The 22,275-nt window shown below is 42.0% G+C and overlaps 1 protein-coding gene across 3 annotated transcripts in view; it reads left to right on the forward strand.

The window, feature by feature from the left end:
* The window catches only part of LOC124114695 (GATOR complex protein WDR24-like), a 40,242-nt gene extending 29,656 nt beyond the window's left edge, over positions 1–10,586 (forward strand). For 2 of the 3 annotated variants that reach the window (XM_048391002.1, XM_048391009.1), the window contains 7 exons: positions 370–638; positions 1,458–1,712; positions 3,251–3,353; positions 4,650–4,842; positions 5,581–5,755; positions 5,830–5,865; positions 5,940–10,586. In XM_048391002.1, the coding sequence (XP_048246959.1) occupies positions 370–638; positions 1,458–1,712; positions 3,251–3,353; positions 4,650–4,842; positions 5,581–5,716 (956 nt within the window). In that variant the 3' untranslated portion in view covers positions 5,717–5,755; positions 5,830–5,865; positions 5,940–10,586. The remainder of the gene's footprint in view (positions 1–369; positions 639–1,457; positions 1,713–3,250; positions 3,354–4,649; positions 4,843–5,580; positions 5,756–5,829; positions 5,866–5,939) is intronic. The other variant, XM_048391006.1, reaches the window with a different exon arrangement.
* The last annotated feature ends 11,689 nt before the right edge of the window (positions 10,587–22,275 follow it).

A 22,275-nucleotide genomic window follows, 5' to 3' on the forward strand; every position in this document is an offset into this window, starting at 1 on the left:
TTATTGTGTTTTGTGTTTGCAATCACATTTATGGTAACAGTTTGATCTGTTGTTTAATGAAATGGGGGTGGGGGAGATTAAGCTTTTTTGAGTAAAAGCACTTTCTAGTTTACATATGAAGTGCTCAACTTGTGCCTTAGATGTTCTCAATGTCTTTTTGATTTTTTATCTTTTGATTTTTCAAGGCAACCAGTTCAAATGAGGATAGGGTTTGTTTCTGGTGTCAAACCTTTCAGTATTTCACCATGAACATTTTTAAATGTATTAGGCTAGTTAGTAACAAGTAGTTAGGCTTGTTGCCTCTCGTTTGGTAGGTATACAAGGTACAAGGGGCAGGGTGTATTGATGGTTCTGTTGCTTTCCTTCAAGGTTCCTTGAAGCAGATTGGTGCAAGTAAACCCTTGGCTAAGAGCAATAGCGAAAAGATTGGAGACTCAGACATTGAGAAGACAGCAACCGAGATGACATCCGGCAACAGCGATGACTCCTCAGACTCAGAGAGTTCGGAACCACGGGAAATGACCGACATAGCTAGCGGGCTGGCCAGCAAACACACCGGGGATTTCTTCTTCGGGGATGGAGAGCAGGATGTCCTTGGATTCAGCATCGACTACGTGTCTCGCCTCGAGAAACCAGAGGTAAGTTTGTTTGTTTGTTAAAACAACTGAATATTTCTTGTTAATATTGCTGTACAGATGAATCCAGTGGTAGACTGGTGCCTTTTGATGATTTGGTATTTTTTATTTTTTTTATGTTTTCATGATGAAAAGGACTTTATTGAAAATGAAAATGAGGGTAGTTTACTTTCCGGAGCAGAACTCAAAACCATTGAATATTTCATGATGAAACTGGAAACTTGCTATACAGATCAGTCAAGTGGTGAACTGGTGCCTTTTGATGATTTGGGCTATTGAAAAATACTGAATAGCATTTTTTTTCTTCACTGAACTGAACCAAAAGTAGAGTATAAGTAGCTAAACTCCATTCCTGAACTGCACCAGATCGGGGGATATGTCATCTCCTGATGACTCTTGTTTGTTTGTTGTTTAACGCCGCATTCAGCAGTATTCAAGCTATCGATGCTCATGGATATTAATTACGGGATTGTCTGGTCTAGACTCGATTATTTACAGACCGCCGTCATATAGCTGGAATATTGCTGAGTGCGGCGTTAAACAACAAACCAACCAACCAACTTGATATGAATCCAAAATTCACCCAAATAACGATAGTTTATCATAACCATACCTGCATTGTTGGTCATTTATGGTTGCCACGTCTTGATATTACTAAAATACTTTTCAAAGCAACATAACAAAAATCTCTCCGCTCTCTCATTTCCAGAAGGACTGGACTCTTCCTAGTGAGGCATTCCAACCACGTCATGAGATCTCTGATGTTACTAAAATACTTTTCAAAGCAACATAACAAAAATCTCTCCGCTCTCTCATTTCCAGAAGGACTGGACTCTTCCTAGTGAGGCATTCCAACCACGTCATGAGATCTCTGACCGCACGACCCCTCCAGAACAGATGGAGAGCAGACATGACAGTTTAATTAGCTCAGGAAATGCCACAGACATCATCACACGTACCGTGCCTTCGGAGTCTGAGGAGCAAGACTTCCTCCTCTCTGTGTCCAAGATTCCAAATATGTCTGCTCTGAATGCAAAGAACGATGTTGCTCAACTTCTCAGAGACTTTGCAGAGCAGGTTGGTCAAATGATTGTCTGTCAATATTTGGTCAGTGATCAACTGTCACAATTGGGTCAGGGGTCAACTGTCTCTATTGGGTCAGTGGTCAACTGTCTCTATTGGGTCAGTGGTCAACTGTCACGTGGGTCAGGGGTCAACTGTCACATGGGTCAGGGGTAAACTGTCACATGGGTCAGGGGTAAACTGTCACAATTGGGTCAGGGGTCAACTGTCTCTATTGGGTCAGTGGTCAACTGTCTCTATTGGGTCAGTGGTCAACTGTCACGTGGGTCAGGGGTAAACTGTCTCTATTGGGTCAGGGGTCAACTGTCACATGGGTCAGTGGTCAACTGTCTCTATTGGGTTAGGGGTCAACTGTCTCTATTGGGTCAGTGGTCAACTGTCACATGGGTCAGTGGTCAACTTTCACATGGGTAAGGCTCAACTGCCACATGGGTCAGGGGTCAACTGTCACATGGGTCAGGGGTCAACTGTCTCTATTGGGTCAGTTGTCAACTTCCTCTATTGGGTCAGGGGTCAACTGTCACATGGGTCAGTGGTCAACTGTCACATAGGTCAGGGGTCAACTGTCTCTATTGGGCTAGTTGTCAACTTCCTCTATTGGGTCAGGGGTCAACTGTCACATGGGTCAGTGGTCAACTGTCACATGGGTCAGGGGTCAACTGTCTCTATTGGGCTAGTTGTCAACTTCCTCTATTGGGTCAGGGGTCAACTGTCACATGGGTCAGTTGTCAACTGTCTCTATTGGGTCAGTGGTCAACTGTCACATGGGTCAGGGGTCAACTGTCTCTATTGGGTTAGTGGTCAACTGGTCAAATGATTGTCTGTCAATATTTGGTCAGTGGTCAACTGTCACATGGGTCAGTTGTCAACTGTCTCTATTGGGTCAGTGGTCAACTGTCACATGGGTCAGGGGTCAACCGTCTCTATTGGGTCAGTGGTCAACTGTCACATGGGTCAGGGGTCAACTGTCTCTATTGGGTTAGTGGTCAACTGGTCAAATGATTGTCTGTCAATATTTGGTCAGTGGTCAACTGTCACATGGGTCAGTTGTCAACTGTCTCTATTGGGTCAGTGGTCAACTGTCACATGGGTCAGGGGTCAACTGTCTCTATTGGGTCAGTGGTCAACTGTCACATGGGTCAGGGGTAAACTGTCACATGGGTCAGGGGTAAACTGTCACAATTGGGTCAGGGGTCAACTGTCACATGGGTCAGGGGTCAACTGTCTCTATTGGGTCAGTGGTCAACTGTCACATGGGTCAGGGGTCAACTGTCACATGGGTCAGGGGTAAACTGTCACAATTGGGTCAGGGGTCAACTGTCACATGGGTCAGGGGTCAACTGTCTCTATTGGGTCAGTGGTCAACTGTCACATGGGTCAGGGGTCAACTGTCAATATTGGGCTGGGGTCAACTGTCATTTTTGGGTCAATGGTCAACTGTCACATAGAATTGGCTCTGTTTTATCTTATCTGCTTGGCTGACTGTGACCAAAAACAATATTCACTCATATCAAGTCTGTAACTATGTTCAGGGTGATGTGCAGACTCCGGTGTCTGTTCTGTTGGTCCTGGGAGACAGAGTGACATCCATCATAGATGAACAAACTCAGGAAAACTGGTTCCATTGTTATATAGGTAAGATCCCATTGTTACATAGGTGATTTCTCATTGTTATATGGTTGAATTCGCATTGTTATATAGGTGAGTTCCCATTGTTATACAGGTGCGTTCCCGTTGTTATATAGTTAAGATCCCATTCCCAAAGGCGAATTCCCATTCTTATATAGTTGAATTCCCATTGTTACATAGGTGAGTTCCCATTGTTACGTAGGTGAATTCCCATTGTTACGTAGGTGAGTTCCCATTGTTATATAGGTAAGTTCCCATTGTTTTATAGGTGAGTTCCCATTGTTATATAGGTGAGTTCCCATTGTTAATTGTCACACAATTGCCGGTCATTCAAGTCATCTAAGTTGGAGTGTGTGGTCGGGATTTGTGACTTGGCTGATTGTATATCATCAGAGCTCTAGATAAGCTTTTGGTTGATTAAAGCACAGCTCATCTCGAGTTCTGGTCATCAACCCCAACTGTGTGGGACCTTGTACATTCTTCCAGTCAATGGTTTGCCTGGCCCAGACTCAAACACACAAACAAGCAACAGCATAGATTCATTCCCATTGTTTCTATGTTAAAGTATAACCAGTACCTTAAAAATGAGTCACCAAAATTGGTCCCAGTATTGTTTATATTGAGAATATTATAACAGAGGATTAGAATTTCATTCAGAACCACCCAAAACAGGAAATAAAAGTTTGCAAGAAATTACAAAAGTTATATAAAAAATTGGAAGCAGAGATTGCTGCATTGAATGAGAACCAAGAATGTCTTCAGAGATCCAGATAAGCTGCGTTTCTGTGTAAAATACACATTAGAAATGCAGAAATACGCAGTAAAATAAAATCCAAGCGTATCAAATACGCAACGAACATTACAGATACGCTACAAAAATAAAACTTGTGCATATCATCAAAATATTGTGAAGTAACCCTGCGTATTCTATTAGCAAATCAGCAACTTTTTTTGAAATTATAAACGTGCATTCCGCCAACCTTGCCAAACTCCACGATGACAGTTACATCATGATCATTTGCCATCACACTTTCTTGTGGAAGTGTCGTGGTATGTTTGAGTCCTATAAAGCTCTCGAACCCACATGACACCAGTTTGCATGGACTAGATGAATAGTGTTTTTAAATATTTAACTTAAATACCCACATGTGTAAAAACTAGTGGGTAACAGAAATTTGAGTACCCAGATAGAATTACTGATACCCAATGATTTTAAAATGCATGGGTAAAATACCCACAACACCAAAAGCTTATCTGGAGCTCTGGTCTTTCTGGGCTATAATTCCTGATTCTTTTTTGTAGAAATGCTAGGCAGATATAAACTCTGGTCCAAAGCGAATGAAGTGATCAAGTTAAGCCACCTGCCCGCAGTGAAGTATTTGAACCAGGAGTCCACAACAATTAACAACCTATGTGCCAAGTGTAACCGTGGTCTGCAGAGGAACCGCTGGCTGTGCGAGAGATGCAGACTCGCGGCCAACCTCTGTAGTATATGGTGAGTTGAATACACATTAAATACATTAGATGCTCAGAGTTGCCCTATGGTCCGACCTTGACTGAGAGAGGTGTCAAGTTTGAGATAGTAATAAGATTGAACTGATGAAATGGCTTAGAAGTAACGTCTTTCACCACATAAGATCAGATTTTAATAAGATTGAACTGATGAAATGGCTTAGAAGTAACGTCTTTCACCACATAAGATCAGATTTTAATAAGATTGAACTGATGAAATGGCTTAGAAGTAACATCTTTCACCACAAAAGATCATATTTTAATAAGATTGAACTGATGAAATGGCTTAGAAGTAAAGTCTTTCACTACATAAGATCATATTTTAATAAGATTGAACTGATGAAATGGCTTAGAAGTAAAGTCTTTCACCACATAAGATCAGATTTTAATAAGATTGAAACTGATGAAATGGCTTAGAAGTAACGTCTTTCACCACATAAGATCAGATTTTAATAAGATTGAAACTGATGAAATGGCTTAGAAGTAACGTCTTTCACCACATAAGATCAGATTTTAATAAGATTGAACTGATGAAATGGCTTAGAAGTAACGTCTTTCACCACATAAGATCAGATTTTAATAAGATTGAACTGATGAAATGGCTTAGAAGTAACGTCTTTCACCACATAAGATCAGATTTTAATAAGATTGAACTGATGAAATGGCTTAAGAGTAATGTCTTCCACCACATAGCCGCTATATGCATGTTTGTGTGTTTCAGTCACCACCCAGTGAAAGGCCTGTTTGCCTGGTGCCAGGGCTGCTGCCACGGGGGGCACCTGAAGCACATGAAGCAGTGGCTGGAGACAAGCAAGTACTGCCCCACAGGCTGTGGCCACAGGTGTGAGTACTCCTGACAGGATCAGCAAGCACTTCCCCACAGGCTGTGGCCACAGGTGTGAGTACTCCTGACAGGAGCAGCTAGCACTGCCCCACGGGCTGTGGCAACAGGTGTGAGAACTCCTGACAGGATCAGCAAGTACTGCCCCACGGGCTGTGGCCACAGGTGTGAGAACTCCTGACGGGATCAGCAAGTACTGCCCCACAGGCTGTGGCCACAGGTGTGAGTACTCCTGACAGGATCAGCAAGCACTTCCCCACAGGCTGTGGCCACAGGTGTGAGTACTCCTGACAGGATCAGCAAGTACTGCCCCACAGGCTGTGGCCACAGGTGTGAGTACTCCTGACAGGATCAGCAAGTACTGCCCCACAGGCTGTGGCCACAGGTGTGAGTACTCCTGACAGGATCAGCAAGCACTGCCCCACAGGCTGTGGCCACAGGTGTAAATACTCCTGACAGGATCAGCAAGTACTGCCCCACAGGCTGTGGCCACAGGTGTGAGTACTCCTGACAGGATCAGCAAGCACTGCCCCACAGGCTGTGGCCACAAGGGGCAGCAAGCATTGCAGCACAGGCGTGAATACTTCTTTAAATTTCCTTAACTTGCCTCTCAGGAGTATCCTACAATCTCCCGACAGCAGGAATATAATGCACATATGTGATAGAACCTTCTGAGACAATCCTGACAGGAACCATGAGAATCTTTGACTTCCAGGAGAGTTATGGATATGATCCTGACAGAAGCCGAATGATAAAACATCTGGCAGAACAAGCATCCTCACAACAGGCCGCCCCTCATCAACCCTGACTAGAGAGTAACGTCCAGATGCTTCTGCCAGAAGGCCTTCTCAGCACCTCGGGGGCGGTCGGGTAGCCTAGTGGTTAAAGCGTTCGCTCGTCACGCCGAAGACCCGGGTTCGATTCCCGACATGGGTACAATGTGTGAAGCCCAGTTCTGGTGTCCCCCGCCGTGATATTGCTGGAATATTGCTAAAAGCGGTGTAAAACCATACTCACTCACTCTCAGCACCTCACTACACCACTGATGACAGCGATGACACTGGGAATGTCCTGAACATGGACACGTCAAAGTGTTGTTGATCTCAATGTTATCTCATAGCATGAACTGCATCCATAGAGAAACTCACCGGAGTGTCCTTTGATATAAAATATATCAACACGAGTTCATGAAAGTGGAAAAACTCTGAGGCTCACCCATGAGTGTTGATATATTTTATATCGAAAGACACGAGGGTGAGATTTTATTTATCATCCAATATCATTCTTAAATTGAAATATGCGAAAAGAGAAATCAGTGATACAATGTAGATATTGCTTGATCTCATCCAACCGATATCGCCTGTGGGAACCTGTTTTGAATGATAAATCATGTTAACTCCACTTGGGGTATTTTTGAAACCTCTATACACTAGGTGCAGATGGGTTAGCTTCGTGATCTGAGGACCTGGGTTGAAATCTTGTCAGTTTATACCTGAGACAGTTATACCTAAAACCAACAAGTATGGATTTGGTGTTTATTGAGGATCGGACTGTCTCAGGTAAGGTCTCAGTTCTAAACATTGATTCTGATAAAAACTGAATCCCCCCAAGTTTTGAGATAAATTCCCAATTGTAAAATGGTGGCATGCTCAAAGAGAAGTCCCAGTGCTAGAAGTTTAATGAAAACATCACACAATGTGGAGAGCACCACCTCGCCACGCAAGAAAGGTTTTGATCAAGAACTATTTGTTGCATATTCTACTCAAAACAAGTCAAGGCCACACTTTCTTTTAACTTGCTTTGTGTATCCGCCAACTGTAAATTTTGTTCAAAAGGAAAAAATAATTCTGAATTTTGCTTTCTTTTATCCCGCTGATAAGCTGATAGGATATTGCACTAAAAAGATATTTTCTCAACAAGGACCCACTGAAATTGACGTGTATTATCAGGCGAGTCAAAATAAAGTTTTTCCTGAAATTGAATAGGATGGAAGCTGCATGACAGTATCATTATTCCTACTATCACCCACCAACAGGTAATTTCCTGTCAAAAAAAAGCAGCAAAGCAAGTAGAAAAAAGTGTGAACACCCACAACTAGAAGGCTGTGTGTTGCAGTCCCGCCAGCCATGACAGGTTTACTTTATTCATATGAAAGAATTGGGTGCTTTTAACTATTTTGAGTAGTATACTAGTATTTTATCTCATTTTACCTACAATAGACATGCAGTTCATTTTCAGAGTAAGACTAGGATTAGAGCTGTTAAGCTAACTGGATAATTCCAGAATGGTTGAGTTTTGTTGGAAGAAAGTTTGCAGACATGTTAAGCCTCGCTATCCCTGAACTTAGGAAGTAAGATTGTTAACGGACATCAAACTTCGGAACTGCTACCAGCAACTACAGAGATTAGGCGATTATTTGTTTTAGTTGGTACAGAATTTTCTTTTGTTCTTACAGTGTCAGTGGGGGAAAGAAATTAAAAAACAAAACAGCTGCCTTCATGAGGCACATGAATGTCGACACTTTCCCACCTAAACGACTGCGCAAATGGATATGCCCTATCGAAGGGAGATAATTCCTATCGGTCTCCACTGCTTCAAACGTTGTATGTTTCTAGGTTTGTCAGTACCATACCCGTGCTCGTGGGTTTCACCGAAGTGGTAAACGCCTGAAACCTGCATCACTTCGGGCTTTCCTCCCACATTAAGCAGTCACGCCGTGATATAACTGGAATACTGTTAAAAGCTGCGTTAAACCCAACTCACTCACTCACTCACTCACTCACTCAAACGTTGTAGCAAACACGTTGCTATATATATTTCACAATGAGTCCTCTTTTGAACACAAACTAATTTGAGTGATATTTCATGTTAGTTTATTTTTTCATATCATTAAAGACAGCAGTATTATATAAATAACCTGAAAAAATCTTTTCATTTTTTTTATTTTGCTATTTTCATGTTGGCGAATCTGTAAACCACACACACAAATTAATCGCCGCAATCTTATTAAAATGAGATCTTAGTTCTCATTACCGTTAAACAAAGTTGGTTCAGTGGTAGCGAGAATGAAGATCTGATTTTAATGAGATTGGAATCGCCTTTGTTTGCTATGAATACCATTTACCTCTAAGCCTGGCTGTACATCTGGAGTCAGATAGCTGACCGTGGGATGCCTCATGCGGAGTACTTTCCTGTACTGAACCCTCGTCACTCACTGGGGACGCTCGTCACGCTGAAGACCCGGGTTTGGTTCCCGACATGGGTACAATATGTGAAGCCCATTTCTGGTGTCCCCCGCCGTGATATTCCTGGAATATTGCTAAAAGCGGCGTAAAGCCATACTCACTCACTCATCACTCACTGAAGCTTTAAAGCTAATGTCACAAATATTGTGGTTACAATTTCTCGCAATATTTAAAATATCCGAGTTTCGATATCCTCTCATGAATACAAATTGTGAAGCTATATCCTAATCATGATTGATGTTAAGTTTTCCTGGATTTCAAACAGAATTAGTTATTTTTCTTAAGAAAATTTAATTCATTTCTAAAATCCATAATTTATTAAAATAATTGTTAGTTCATATACTCATGACTCCATCAAGTATGTAACGAAACACAGCACCAAAGATCTAACCGTATATATTTTTACATTGCACTGTCAACTGGATATTTTTAACAAGGTGTTATCTGTGCTGCAGCCTGTCAAGGAATCGGAATGAGAGTGTGTAGTTTTGAAGCAATCTGATTACGGTCACAAAAAGTACCTGTTCTACTCTTTTGTAAAGTAAGTCTTAACTGTGAAACAGTATTGTTCTTCTTGGGCAAATGCAAGTTCATCTTAGACCTTCTTCTCCCCACCATGTGTGTCCCGGAGAACTTGGTATAGAACGTGTATGTTTAGGAAACCTTACGCGGGATCCTGCTACAACAGATTTATTTTACCGACATGTTTCAATATGACATTGTAAAAGAATTAAACAAATTCAATATTTATAGGAAACGGCTGTTTAATTGAACTGAGGTTAACTTGTGCTATGTCAATTGACTTCCATTGACTTGGAAAAAGCATGCAGCTTTTCGCTTCATAGCGATATGAGGGATTTATTCTCCCTGTCAGAAATCCACTTGCAACTTGTGTTGTTCATGTTGGGGTATAAGGGATATATTCTCCTGCTGAGAAATTTATTTCCCTCCAAGGCGGGATACACAGAATGTTATCAAGATCACGCGAACCAATCAGATCTCATCATTCTGACATGGAGGTATGATAATTTCAGTTGTAGCCTTTTGAAGGGTACATTTTGAGTCGTATAAGTTTCACATAGACTTGCTACTTTATCCAATGATTATTTTTATGCTATTTATTTCAATTTTCAAATTGAAGTTGAAGTAAATAAATCAAATCAGTTTAACACTGTTAACCGAACTATTTCAGTCAAACGACAGCCAGTCTTGTGTCATCATTCGTGATATATATTCCCTTTACACCAAGATGATTTGTGCTATTCCCGTCTCTCTCTCAGAATGATTATTTCAGGGTCATTCATGGCCCACTTGTCTGAGGTGCTGCAAACCCAGGGCAGAGTTGTGTCCCTTAGCCATGCCAGGATACCCTGGTGTGGATTTGAATCCCAGATGTGCCCCGATTATGATTCTTAGTCTGTCTGCACATCATGGAATTATGGATTTTGTCAGAATTGTAGCAGTCTGTGACTTGTATCTCTCTATGTTTCTTTTAATGAGCTCTTTTTATAATCAACATCTTTGACCTGTGATCCCAGTGATATGGCTGTGTTTGTTTTTTTCTTTCTTTGTTACTTTGTCCTTTATTACTGTTTGTTTGTTGTTTATCGCCACACTCAGCAATATTCCAGCAATATGACGGCAGCCTGAAAAAATCGAGTCTGGACCAGGCAATACAGTGATTGATATCATGAGCATCGATCTACACAATTGGGTCATAATGACATGTATCAACCAAGTCAGCGAGCCTGACCACCCGATCCCCCATTAGGGACCTTTTATGACAAGCATGAGTTGCTGAAGACCAATTCTAACCCAGATCTTCATGGGGATATCTGTAAAGGAAGGTACTAAAAGCTGTCAGTCGCATCCATTGTTTGATGGAATCTGGTATAACTGATGTATATAACTGATTATAGTTATCTTATTTTTAGTAAGAATTTATCATTTCCCAAATCAGAAACATTTCACAACCAGTTTATCAATTTGGACCAACCAAAACCATGGAAAAGACAGATAGACCCTTTTTGGTGACTTTTTACTTTCTGTGTTGGGGCATTGGGGTAGCCTAGTGATTAAAGCGTTTGCTCGTCAGGGCGAAGCCCTGGGTTCAATTCCCCACATGGGTACAATGTAAAGTTCATTTCAGTGTTTTTCGTGATATTGCTGGAATATTGCTCAAAAGGGACATAAAACCATACCCACTCACAGTGTGACCTTCACCTTTTCATTCACACCATCCAATGATAACATTAAGAGTGTTGTCTAGTGCCACCTTGTGTGCAACATCAACATCTGTGGACTACCCGGTATTGTTCTGTTATGAAATCATGGCAATAACATGGCTGAAGAAGCTATAAGGATGTTAGCTAAGATCTTGGGACATGCAAGTTTTCATATGATCGTCTCTGTTGTATATAGGCTGTTAATGTTCCATTATTTACAAGCCAAAGTCTGTGCAATCCATTGCTATTCTATTTGTTAAGCTGTTGATGTGTACATAACTGTAAAAATGTAGAAATGTATATCTTGTCCAAGGAGTGTGTGTGACTGCTTGAACCACATATTGGGTGCTGTGTATATACATGCGAGGAATAAATGTGTCCTTCTACCTGGCTCGACTAGTTACTCACCTCTACTTCCTTCAGGTGCTCACAAAACCTCTGGTCACCTCCGGGCGGTCGGGTAGCCTAGTGGTTAGAGTGTTCGCTCATCACGCCAAAGACCCGGGTTCGATTCCCGATGTGGGTACAATGTGTGAAGCCCATTTGTGGTGCCCCCCGCCGTGTTATTGCTGGAATATTGCTAAAAGCGGCGTAAAACCATACTCACTCACTCACTCTGGCCACCTTCCTGGTCTTGTGGAAAGACCGTCTGCCCGGGAGCGGAAGGTCATGGTTCCATCCCATGGCTGCTTTATACCCGAAGACTGGTCAGGTCAGAGTCAGAATTCTATGTCTGACTGTGGCAACCATGATAAACTGAGGCATGGTATCTCATTTGCCAAGCTTTTTGTTTGTTTGTTGTTTAGTCCTCAGCAGTATTCAGCAGTATTCCAGCTTATTGAAGTCGGTCTGAAAAATTATCGAGTCACAAACGGAGTCACCCAGAATTGGACAGCTGACACCTCAATGAAGAACAGTCCTATTTGGTGATTCCAGATAGGAATATAGGCCCCCAAACATTCCCGTGATGGTTGTCCCAAGAGGCGACTAAATGGACTTCATTGATTGCATGACATCGTGGCAATTGTCATGGATGGATTGTTTGTTTGTTTGTTTGTTTGTTGTTTAACGCCCGGTCAGCAATTTTCCAGCTATATGACGGGGATCTGTAAATAATCAAGTCTGGACCAGACAATCCAGTGATTGACGTCATGAGCATCGACCCACGCAATTGGGATACAATGACATGCATTAACCAAGTCACGAGTCTGACCACCCGATCGCCTTAGTTGAATTTTCATAATGAGCTGTCAAATCCATGTTATAAACCATGACGGGTTGTTGTTCAAAAACGCCCTCAGCAATATTCCAGCTATAAGATGGCGGTCTGAAAGATTATCAAGTCTGGACCAGACAATCCAGTGATTGACATCATGAGCACCGATCCACGCAATTGGGATACGATGACATGCATCAACCAAGTCAGCAGGTCTGACTACCCAATCCCATTACGTGCCTCTTACGACAAGCATAGTCGCCTTTTATGGCAAGCATGGGTTCCTAAAGACCTATTCTAACCCGATCTTCATGGGCCCATCTGTCTAGCACTATGAAAGAGTCTTAAGTCTGGATCAGTACACGCACATCTCCAAGAAATATAAAAATACTTCAGCTTTACTTTTACAGCCACACACCCCTCCTTGAAATTTCAAAATGTTATGTTGAAATTTCAAGATACTAAGTTTAAATCACATGCTACATTCTAAGTTGAAATTTCAAGACAATGATCTTGAAATTTCAAGATAATAAGTTGATATTTCAAGTTAATATCTAGAAATTTATCACGAAACTTGTCTTGAAATGTTAACTTTTGTATCTTGAAATTTCAACATAACATCTTGAAAATTCAAGTTAGTATCTTGAAATTTCAAGAAAAAAATAAAAACTAACAATTGGCCCGAAAAGGATTCCGTAAATGTGTGACACCCTACCACCTTTAACAAAACGTAAGGCACACACAGAGTCGCCCAGAATTGGACCGCTGACACCTCAATGAAGAACAGTCTCATTTGGTGATTCCGGGTGGGAATATAGGCCCCGAACATTCCAGTGTTGGTTGTCCCAAGAAGCGACAAAATGGACTTTGTTGATTGCAAGACATCCTTACAATTATGGATGGATGGATTGTTTGATTGTTTGTTTGTTAGTTTGTTTGTTGTTTAACGCCACACTCAGCAATATTTCAGCTATATGACGACCACCTGTACATAATCGAGTCTGAACCAGACAATCCAGTGACTGACATCGTGAGCATCGATCTACGCAACTGGGATACGATGACATGGATTAACCAACTCAGCGAGTCTGACCATTCGATGTCGTTAGTATGGGTTGCTCAAGACCTATTCTACCCCATCTTCCCGGGGCAAGAGAGTTAACTTACTTTAAAAGTCCAGTTTCCACCCTTGCCGAACTTGGCTGGAATTACTGGGCTCGATCGTTGCGCCACCAGTGGCTATTACCAATTATGTCCCTTCTAAACCTCTCCTGTGGACCAATCAGATTCCACCTCTCGCATCACTTGCGTTTGCTTCACACAAAATGGTGGCGCCCAGTCAGGACGATCTGATCGATAATCAAGATCTATCTTGTGATAAAACGGGTCTTACATCGCAAAATGCATCAAATCACGTGAGCCCCTTGATTAAAAACATGAAAGGATTTGGAAAATATCTGCTGACAACGAGTTGGCGGTACATGCTTTGCAAATCCTGCAATCGATCGAAATCTGCACGACAGCTTACGAACCGGATTTTGATTTCGGTGCGCGAAGTTGATTGGACTATGCATAGACTCGTTAGTCCAGACAAAATGTAACCCCATAATACCAGGCTAGTTCGGCAAGGGTGGAAACTGGACTGTTAAAGTCAGTTAACTCTCTTGCCTCGGGAAGATGATTCTACCCCGGATCTTCACAGGTCATGGATGGATGCTATTGATGTTACTGTTATTTTAAACATGTGTTATTGTCTGAATGTATTTGAGTTGGGTTTAACGCCTCTTTAAACAGTATCCAAGTTATATCACTGCGTGTCAGCTTAATGTGGGAGGAAAGCCCGAAGTGATGCAGGTCTCAGACGTCTACCACTTCGGTGAAACCAACGAGCACGGATATGGTGCTGACAAACCTAGAAACATAATCGGGGCGAACCGGGATTCGAACCTACAATCATAGGTTTCTGGCGTGCCCAAGGGACGCAATTCTGCACAGGGAATCGCGGCGCCTTAGACGACTGGGCCACCCGTGCCCCACTGAATGTATTTGAGCGAAAGTGACCCTCTCGCACTATACAGTATGACACAATATTCAAGCATACTGAATATGTACAACAGATACATGCATAAATACATATATAATCCCACGAGTTCCCTTCTACGCCAAGTGGAATCTGTTTCGGCAGATAATCGAGACTGATTATTCTCCGGCATTGACTTCATATATTTACATACTATTGTCTGACCAATTGTGCAAATATATTTAGCGTTTGATCAGTGAATTAATAGAATGGTGTGTTGGATAAAATAATAAATCTTTTGGATTCATTTATATAATCATGTACTGCTTGGAAAATGCGTTTGTAATAACCAAACGTCACCATAAAGAAATGTGTGAGACTGGTTGTCCTCAATTGTTCAATGTTGCAAAGAAAAGTGTCGTCCATCTTCCCGGGACAAGGGAGTTAACTGGCTGTGGAATCTGGACTTGTATAGTCGGTTAACTCCCTTGCCTCGGGAAGATGAGTAGTGGGATATTGTTATAGTTAATACATTCAGCAACCTATGTTTACAGCAAGAGGCACCTAATAGGGATATGATGGTCAGTCTCGGTGACCTAGTTGATGAAATGGCGTTATATCCCAATTCGCGTGGATGGATGCTCATGATGTCAATCACTGGATTGTCTTAGACTAGGTCTTCAGCAACCCATGCTTGCCGTGAAAGGCGACTGACGGGATCGGGTGGTCAGGCCTCGCTGACCTGGTTGATGTATGACATCGTGTCCAGATTTCGTGGATTGATGCTCATGGTGTCAATAACGGGATTGTCTGATCCAGACTCGATTATTTACAGACCGCCGTCATATACCTGGAATATTGCTGAGTGCGGCGTTAAACAACAAACAAACAAAACAATCAAACAAACAGTAGTCATGGTGTTCATTGTGAAGTGTTCCTGGACTTCTTTTGAATAGGGCGGTCGGGTAGCCTAGTGGTTAAAGCGTTCGCTCGTCACGTCGAATACCCGGGTTCGATTCCCGACATGGGTACAATGTGTGAAGCCCATTTCTGGTGTCCCCTGCCGTGATAATGCTGGAATATTGCTAAAAGCGGCGTAAAACCATACTCACTTACTCTTTTGTGTAGTATGCATTATTATGCAATATCTGAGTATGTTCACACACACACACACACACACACACACACACACACACACACACACATGTACTCTAAACAGAAAAAGAGTTAACGTTGCTTCATGGATGTCACAGAACGTTGGCATATCTAATGCCCCAGTTATTAAAGTCTGGTGCTGATGTTGATTGTTGGATTCCTTTGTTTAGTTTGTAAGCGTCGGTTAACGGTGTACCATACTTAGCGCAGTCAATGATAGTCACACCACCTGGTTCAACATCACTGCCGGTTGTCACTTTTATTTTTCATATTCATTTATGGAACATCCATTATGATCTATGTCAAGCGTTTTAATTCTCATCATAAATTAATAGCACAGCGCTGCGAAGTGAGGTTTGACATCTGCTCACCTGTGACTTGCTGAAGGGGAGCCGGCATCACTTAGATGATATATACAGAGATGATATATACAGAGATGATATATACAGAGATGATGTATACAGAGATGATATATACAAAGATGATATATACAGAGATGATATATACAGAGATGATATATACAGAGATGATGTATACAGAGCTGATATATACAGAGATGATGTATACAGAGATGATATATACAGAGATATATACAGAGATGATATATACAGAGATGATGTATACAGAGATGATATATACAGAGATGATATATACAGAGATGATGTATACAGATATGATATATACAGAGATCATATATACATGAAGTAATGCCATCCACAGCCTAATGAATGAAATCACTTTACAAAAGATACGTGTCCAATATTTTAAAATTTAACATTTTGTATCAAATCTATCGGATATGATAGTAAACGAATAATTTAGACCGTTCAATTTCTCGTTTCACAAAGCAATCTTAGCACGACTTCTGTAAGTCAGTGATAAAGTATGGTAGTTATACGATCATCTTAGCACAAACACTGTTGTAAGTTAGTGATAAATTATGGGAGTTATACGATTATCTTAGCACAACGACTGTTGTCAGTCAGTGTTAAAGTATGGTAGTTATACGATCATCTTAGCACAATCACTGCTGTAAGTCAGTGATAAATTATGGGAGTTATACGATTATCTTAGCCAGTCAGTGTTAAAGTATGGTAGTTATACGACCATCTTAGCACAAAGATCACTTTGTGGAACGGGGACCAGATCAAATTATGTACCATTTATTCGATCGGTTGATCCAGAACAGCACAGCACAACCGTAACCCGTAATAGCAGTTTCAATTATCCGTATTATATATCATCTGTATGCACATATTGACATGTGTATCAACCTTGTGCATTCCTGGCATACTGTAGGGGTTGTGAAATGACACACGCTGTGACTGAACAAGTATCTCCCAGTAGCATGTCTAGTCCCGTGTTATGTCATTGATGTGTGGGGGGCACGGGTGGCCCAGTCGTCTAAGGCGCCGCGATTCGCTGTGCAGAGTTGCGTCCCTTGGGCACGCCAGAAACCTATGATTGTGGGTTCGAATCCCGCTTCGCCCCAATTATGTTTCTAGGTTTGTCAGCACCCTATCCGTGCTCGTGGGTTTCACCGAAGTGGTAAACGTCTGAGACCTGCATCACTTAAGGCTTTCCTCCCACATTAAGCTGACACGCAGCGATATAACTAGAATACTGTTTAAAGCGGCGTTAAACCCAACTCACTCACTCACTCATTGATGTGTGGAAGAGACCGCCTCCGTGGCATAGTGCATAGAGCGCCTGACAGCGGAAGGTGGGTGGTCCGATCCCCGGCCGCGTCCAACCAAAATACGTTAAAACATGGTATTTGTTGTTACCATGCCTGGCTCTCGGCATTAAGTGAATAAAACAAGGACTGGTCGGCTCGGTGTTTCTGAGTGGGGTATGCATGTAAACTGAACCCGTGAAGATCCGGGGTAGAATAGGTCTTCAGCAACCCATGCTTGCCGTGAAGATCCGGGGTAAAATAGGTCTTCAGCAACCCATGCTTGCCGTAAAAGGCGACTATGCTTGTCGTAGGAGGCGACTAACGGGATCCGGTGGTCAAGCTCGCTGACTTGGTTGATACATGTCATCGTATCCCAATTGCGTGGATCGATGCTCATGCTGTCAATCACTGGATTGTCTAGTCCAGGCTCGATTACTTACAGACCGCTGTCATATAGCTGGAACATTGCTGAGTGAAGCGTTAAACAACAAACAAACAAACGAAACATTAACTTCGGGTGTTTCCGGAACAACGTAAGCCATGAATCGTCTTTTTCCTTTCTGACTCTTTGAAAGAAATATATTTTTATAGGAATTGTCGATATGTCAATACTCATCTTAGATAAAGATGATAGTTGAATAAAGATAAACATTTGCTTGGAATGGCTAGTAATTAATTCGATATATTTTTATTATGTCAACGCTTACGTATATTGAAGAGTTTGCGAAATTGTTTTGCGCCGTTTTTAAGCAATATTCAAGCAATATCACAGCAGGGGATACCAGAAATGGACTTCACACATTGTATCCATATAGGAATCGAACCCGGGTCTTCTTCGTGACGAGCGAACGCTTTAACCACCCGCCATCCCGTCTACTTAACTGAAAGAGGTAGATTTGAAACTGTTCCAAGAGGCCCTGGACCTTGAGAAATATGCGTTGTGGATACGTAATGAATATCATATTACTGTGTTGGCCATATGATATTCAATCGTTATTGGTGATAAGTAATTTTAATATCTTTGCCTATGTAAGGTTAATGTCTGTGGCTTAGTGCCTCCGAAAGACTCATTCTTTTCCTGTCCATAATGTTAAAATATTCTAAGCACGTCAACTGAATAGACACAAATGCATATGTGAATACAGTAAACTACGGTTATAACGAACTCAAAGGGACTACTAATTTTAGTTCGTTATAACCGTAGTTCGTTATAAGCATATATACAGCATAACTACAGCAATTAGTCGGGACCAAAAAGTAAGTTCGTTATATCCGTCAGTTCGTTATAAGCCTCGTTATAACCGTAGTTTACTGTAAATCAGTACCGTATCTCCTAGATTAAACTACTGTGTGAGTACAACACAGTGTCCCCGCTAAACAGAAAGATTTTAGAGAACTTTCAAACTACGGTGGGAGATGGGCCTGAGCGGATCATTCGTCGGACATTAAAACCATTAACACCGGCGGTAAAGAGTGTCTGAAAGAAATATATACGTGGGCGTTTTATCGAGGAAATACGGTATGTCATTACTTACTCGTATACGCATAACTGATGGGGCTCTCTCGCATGTGTGTCAAGTCATCGATGTTTGGGAAATGTACATACCTCCCCACCCATTCTTGTCGTCACTGAACTCGAAAATATTTGCAAGGGAGTTATTGAAAGTAAAAGTACATGTGTATTAACTCTAGACACCTTCTTGTCTAAAAAGGGGCGGTCGGGTAGCCTAGTGGTTAAAGCGTTCGCTCGTCACGCCGAAGACCCGGGTTCGATTCCCGACATGGGTACAATGTGTGAAGCCCATTTCTGGTGTCCTCCGCCGTGATATTGCTGGAATATTGCTAAAAGCGGCGTAAAACCATACTCACTCACTCACTCACTCTTGTCTAAAAACCATTACAAACCGAACTTCAAATATTGCTTTATTATTCATGGACTGTATATCATGCATTATTTGTGTAATGAAGTAATGATAATCAGAAGCGCATGACGTCATACCATACTTATTTTCCATAATTAGTTTCCGCTGTATATTGTTTGACGAACGCACACTAGATATGTTGAAACGCGTTCACTCGCTCTTAACAAAAACTGCATATTTATGACAAACGATGTTATACAGTCACGGATTATGATAATGAAATAGACTTAGACTAGAATGATGCAGTAATTACTTGTAAGAGACCTATTAAACTGAACAATCAGTACGTGCTATATTGAGATAGCAGTTATATATATTCATGACAGTGCGTAGGGTTTGACGCCGTGTGCAACAGCATTCCAGATACACCACTGCATAAAGCCCGAAGTGATGCGGCTCTCAGACGTTCATCACTTTAGTGTAACCCGCGAACCCGGGAATGATGAAGACAAATATAGAAACAGTCGGAGCGAACTGGGATTCAAACCCACAATGATTCGTGACATTTGGTGATTCAGAAAATGAAACCTCATTAAAATTGTTGTTTTTTTAACTCTCCTATACATTACCTCCCTGCGTGAAGATCTGGAACACATCCATGGAACTCCTAAACGATAACTCCCTGCGTGAAGATCTGGAACACATCCATGGAACTCCTAAACGATAACTCCCTGCGTAAAGATCTGGAACACTTCCATGGAACTCCTATACAATAACTCCCTGCGTAAAGATCTGGAACACCTCCATAGAGGTCCTATACAATAACTCCCTGCGTAAAGATCTGGAACACCTCCATGGAACTCCTATACGATAACCCCCTGCGTGAAGATCTGGAACACATCCATGGAACTCCTATACAATAACTCACTGCGTAAAGATCTGGAACACCTCCATGGAACTCCTATACAATAACTCCCTGCGTAAAGATCTGGAACACCTCCATGGAGCTCCTATACAATAACTCCCTGCGTGAAGATCTGGAACACCTCCATAGAACTCCTATACAATAACTCCCTGCGTAAAGATCTGGAACACCTCCATGCAATTCCTATACAATAACTCCCTGCGTAAAGATCTGGAACACCTCCATGGAACTTCTATACGATAACTCCCTGCGTGAAGATCTGGAACACCTCCATGGAACTCCTATACGATAACTCCCTGCGTAAAGATAGGGAACACCTCCATAGAAATTCGCGTGAGGTGAACCCTAGGTGAACATTTACTATCCAATCAAAATGAAGGAAGCTCAGGTTCTTGAGCCAATCAGATGTTAGCTTTCTTAAACGATTATGCGTCATTTAGTTACCACATCGATTCGGAAATTTCAATTTTAACAAAGAAAAGCCGCACAGTACACACATACTCCTTCGAAGATACCCTCTTTTCGGTGTAGGTGCCATGGCGCTCAGAAACGACAGGGTGCATCAAATGTCCAAACCTATATTAAAGCGTCCCGATCGATTGACTTCAATTTCGAGATACAGAAATCAGACAAGCTGATCTGAATGCTTGGCTATCTCGTTAATTTACAAGCCCCGACGAAGGCTTACTTACCGTATTTTCATAATTTTGCATCGGCTTTTTTTCGTGTAAAAATAATATCGATAATAAAAACTCTTAGAATGCTTCTTCAAAGTGGATGACGGCACTTGGAGCCACCTACTCTCGGAGTTACCTTGAAGTCCGCCATCTTGGATACTCTGTGTGGGAGCGAAGGCAGTCATTGCGTCCGGTCACTGTACCCATGGCCCCATAGCGATCGTAGCGCTAAGACTGTCGTAAGTCTATGTTAAAGTATGGGAGTTACGATCGCCTTAGCGATGCGATCGCTTTGTGGAACGGGGCCCAGAGGCTCAGGATGCGTATAGTGAGAGTAGTATGGGGTTTCTTCATACTTCGGACCCCCTCAGTGGTGTAGTTGTTGAACCTCCGCCCTGAGAGCGGAAAGTCCGGGGTTCGATCCCTGGCCGCGTCATAACAAAAGACCTGTTGTTACCCTGTCTGAAGCTCGGCACTAATGGTGGCTCGGAGTCAGTATACTGTGTCTGAGTGGGATATTCATGTAAAACTGAGGCATGGTTTTCAGTGAGCCAGCACTATAAATCGGCATCAGTCCGGACTAGTACAAGCAGCCACACACACACACACACACACACATGCACGTCGCTATATAAGTGCAATAATCTTGGACGCGACGTTGAACCCCATTTCACCTCACCCCCAACCTCTTCATACTTCGAGTAAACAGGAGCGTGGCCCCAAAATGTCACGTGGCACATCAAATTTACTAATATAAATTGGAAACCTCCTGAAGAATTAATTGTAAAAATGTGCCCCCTCTACCCAGTCAGTTTTTGGTAATTTATCAAAATTCATTGTTCCAAGGACTGCTTCACAAATTCCATATATGGTTCAGTTTGCGTTTTAAAATAATACAAAACTACTCCTAGTCCCTCGCTTGTTAACTTCAACTAACATGAGGCTAGGGTGGTCTCAGTGTGGCCTGTCTGTGTGCCATCGTACATCAGTGGAGTTAGTGGACCATGCTATAAACCACTGGTTGATGCATGTCACCGTATCACAATGGCGGAGATCGGTGACGCTTAAGACGTCAATCACTGGATTGCCTGGTCAAGACTCGATTATTTATAGACAGCTAGAATATATCTGAGTGCGTCGTTAAAAAACAAACAAACAAATTATAAAATCGTCTTGTGATTTGTTTGAATCATAACTCGTCCACCCGTGAAGATCCGGTTAGAATTTGTCTTCAGCAACTCATGCTTGTCGTAAGAGGCGACTATGCTTGTCGTAAGAGGCGACTCACGGGATCGGGTGGTCGGCTCGCTGACTTGGTTGATGCATGTCATCGTATCCGAATTGCGAAGATCAAAGCTCATGATGTCAATCATTTGATTATTTTTTTGATAGGCATTACGTAGAAGTTGACGGTAAAAGGATCTATACCGAAACGTCGCCTTTACAGTATTAAAGAAGTTGTTATCCATAAATTGTGTCTACTTTGTTATCATTGGATTGCCTGGTTCAGACTCGATTATTTACAGACCGCTGTCATATACCTGGAATATTGCTAAGTGCGGCGTTAAACAA

This window comes from Haliotis rufescens, unplaced genomic scaffold (genome assembly GCF_023055435.1).
Source record: "Haliotis rufescens isolate VD_foot unplaced genomic scaffold, xgHalRufe1.0.p SCAF_10, whole genome shotgun sequence".
Classification (NCBI taxonomy): domain Eukaryota; kingdom Metazoa; phylum Mollusca; class Gastropoda; order Lepetellida; family Haliotidae; genus Haliotis; species Haliotis rufescens.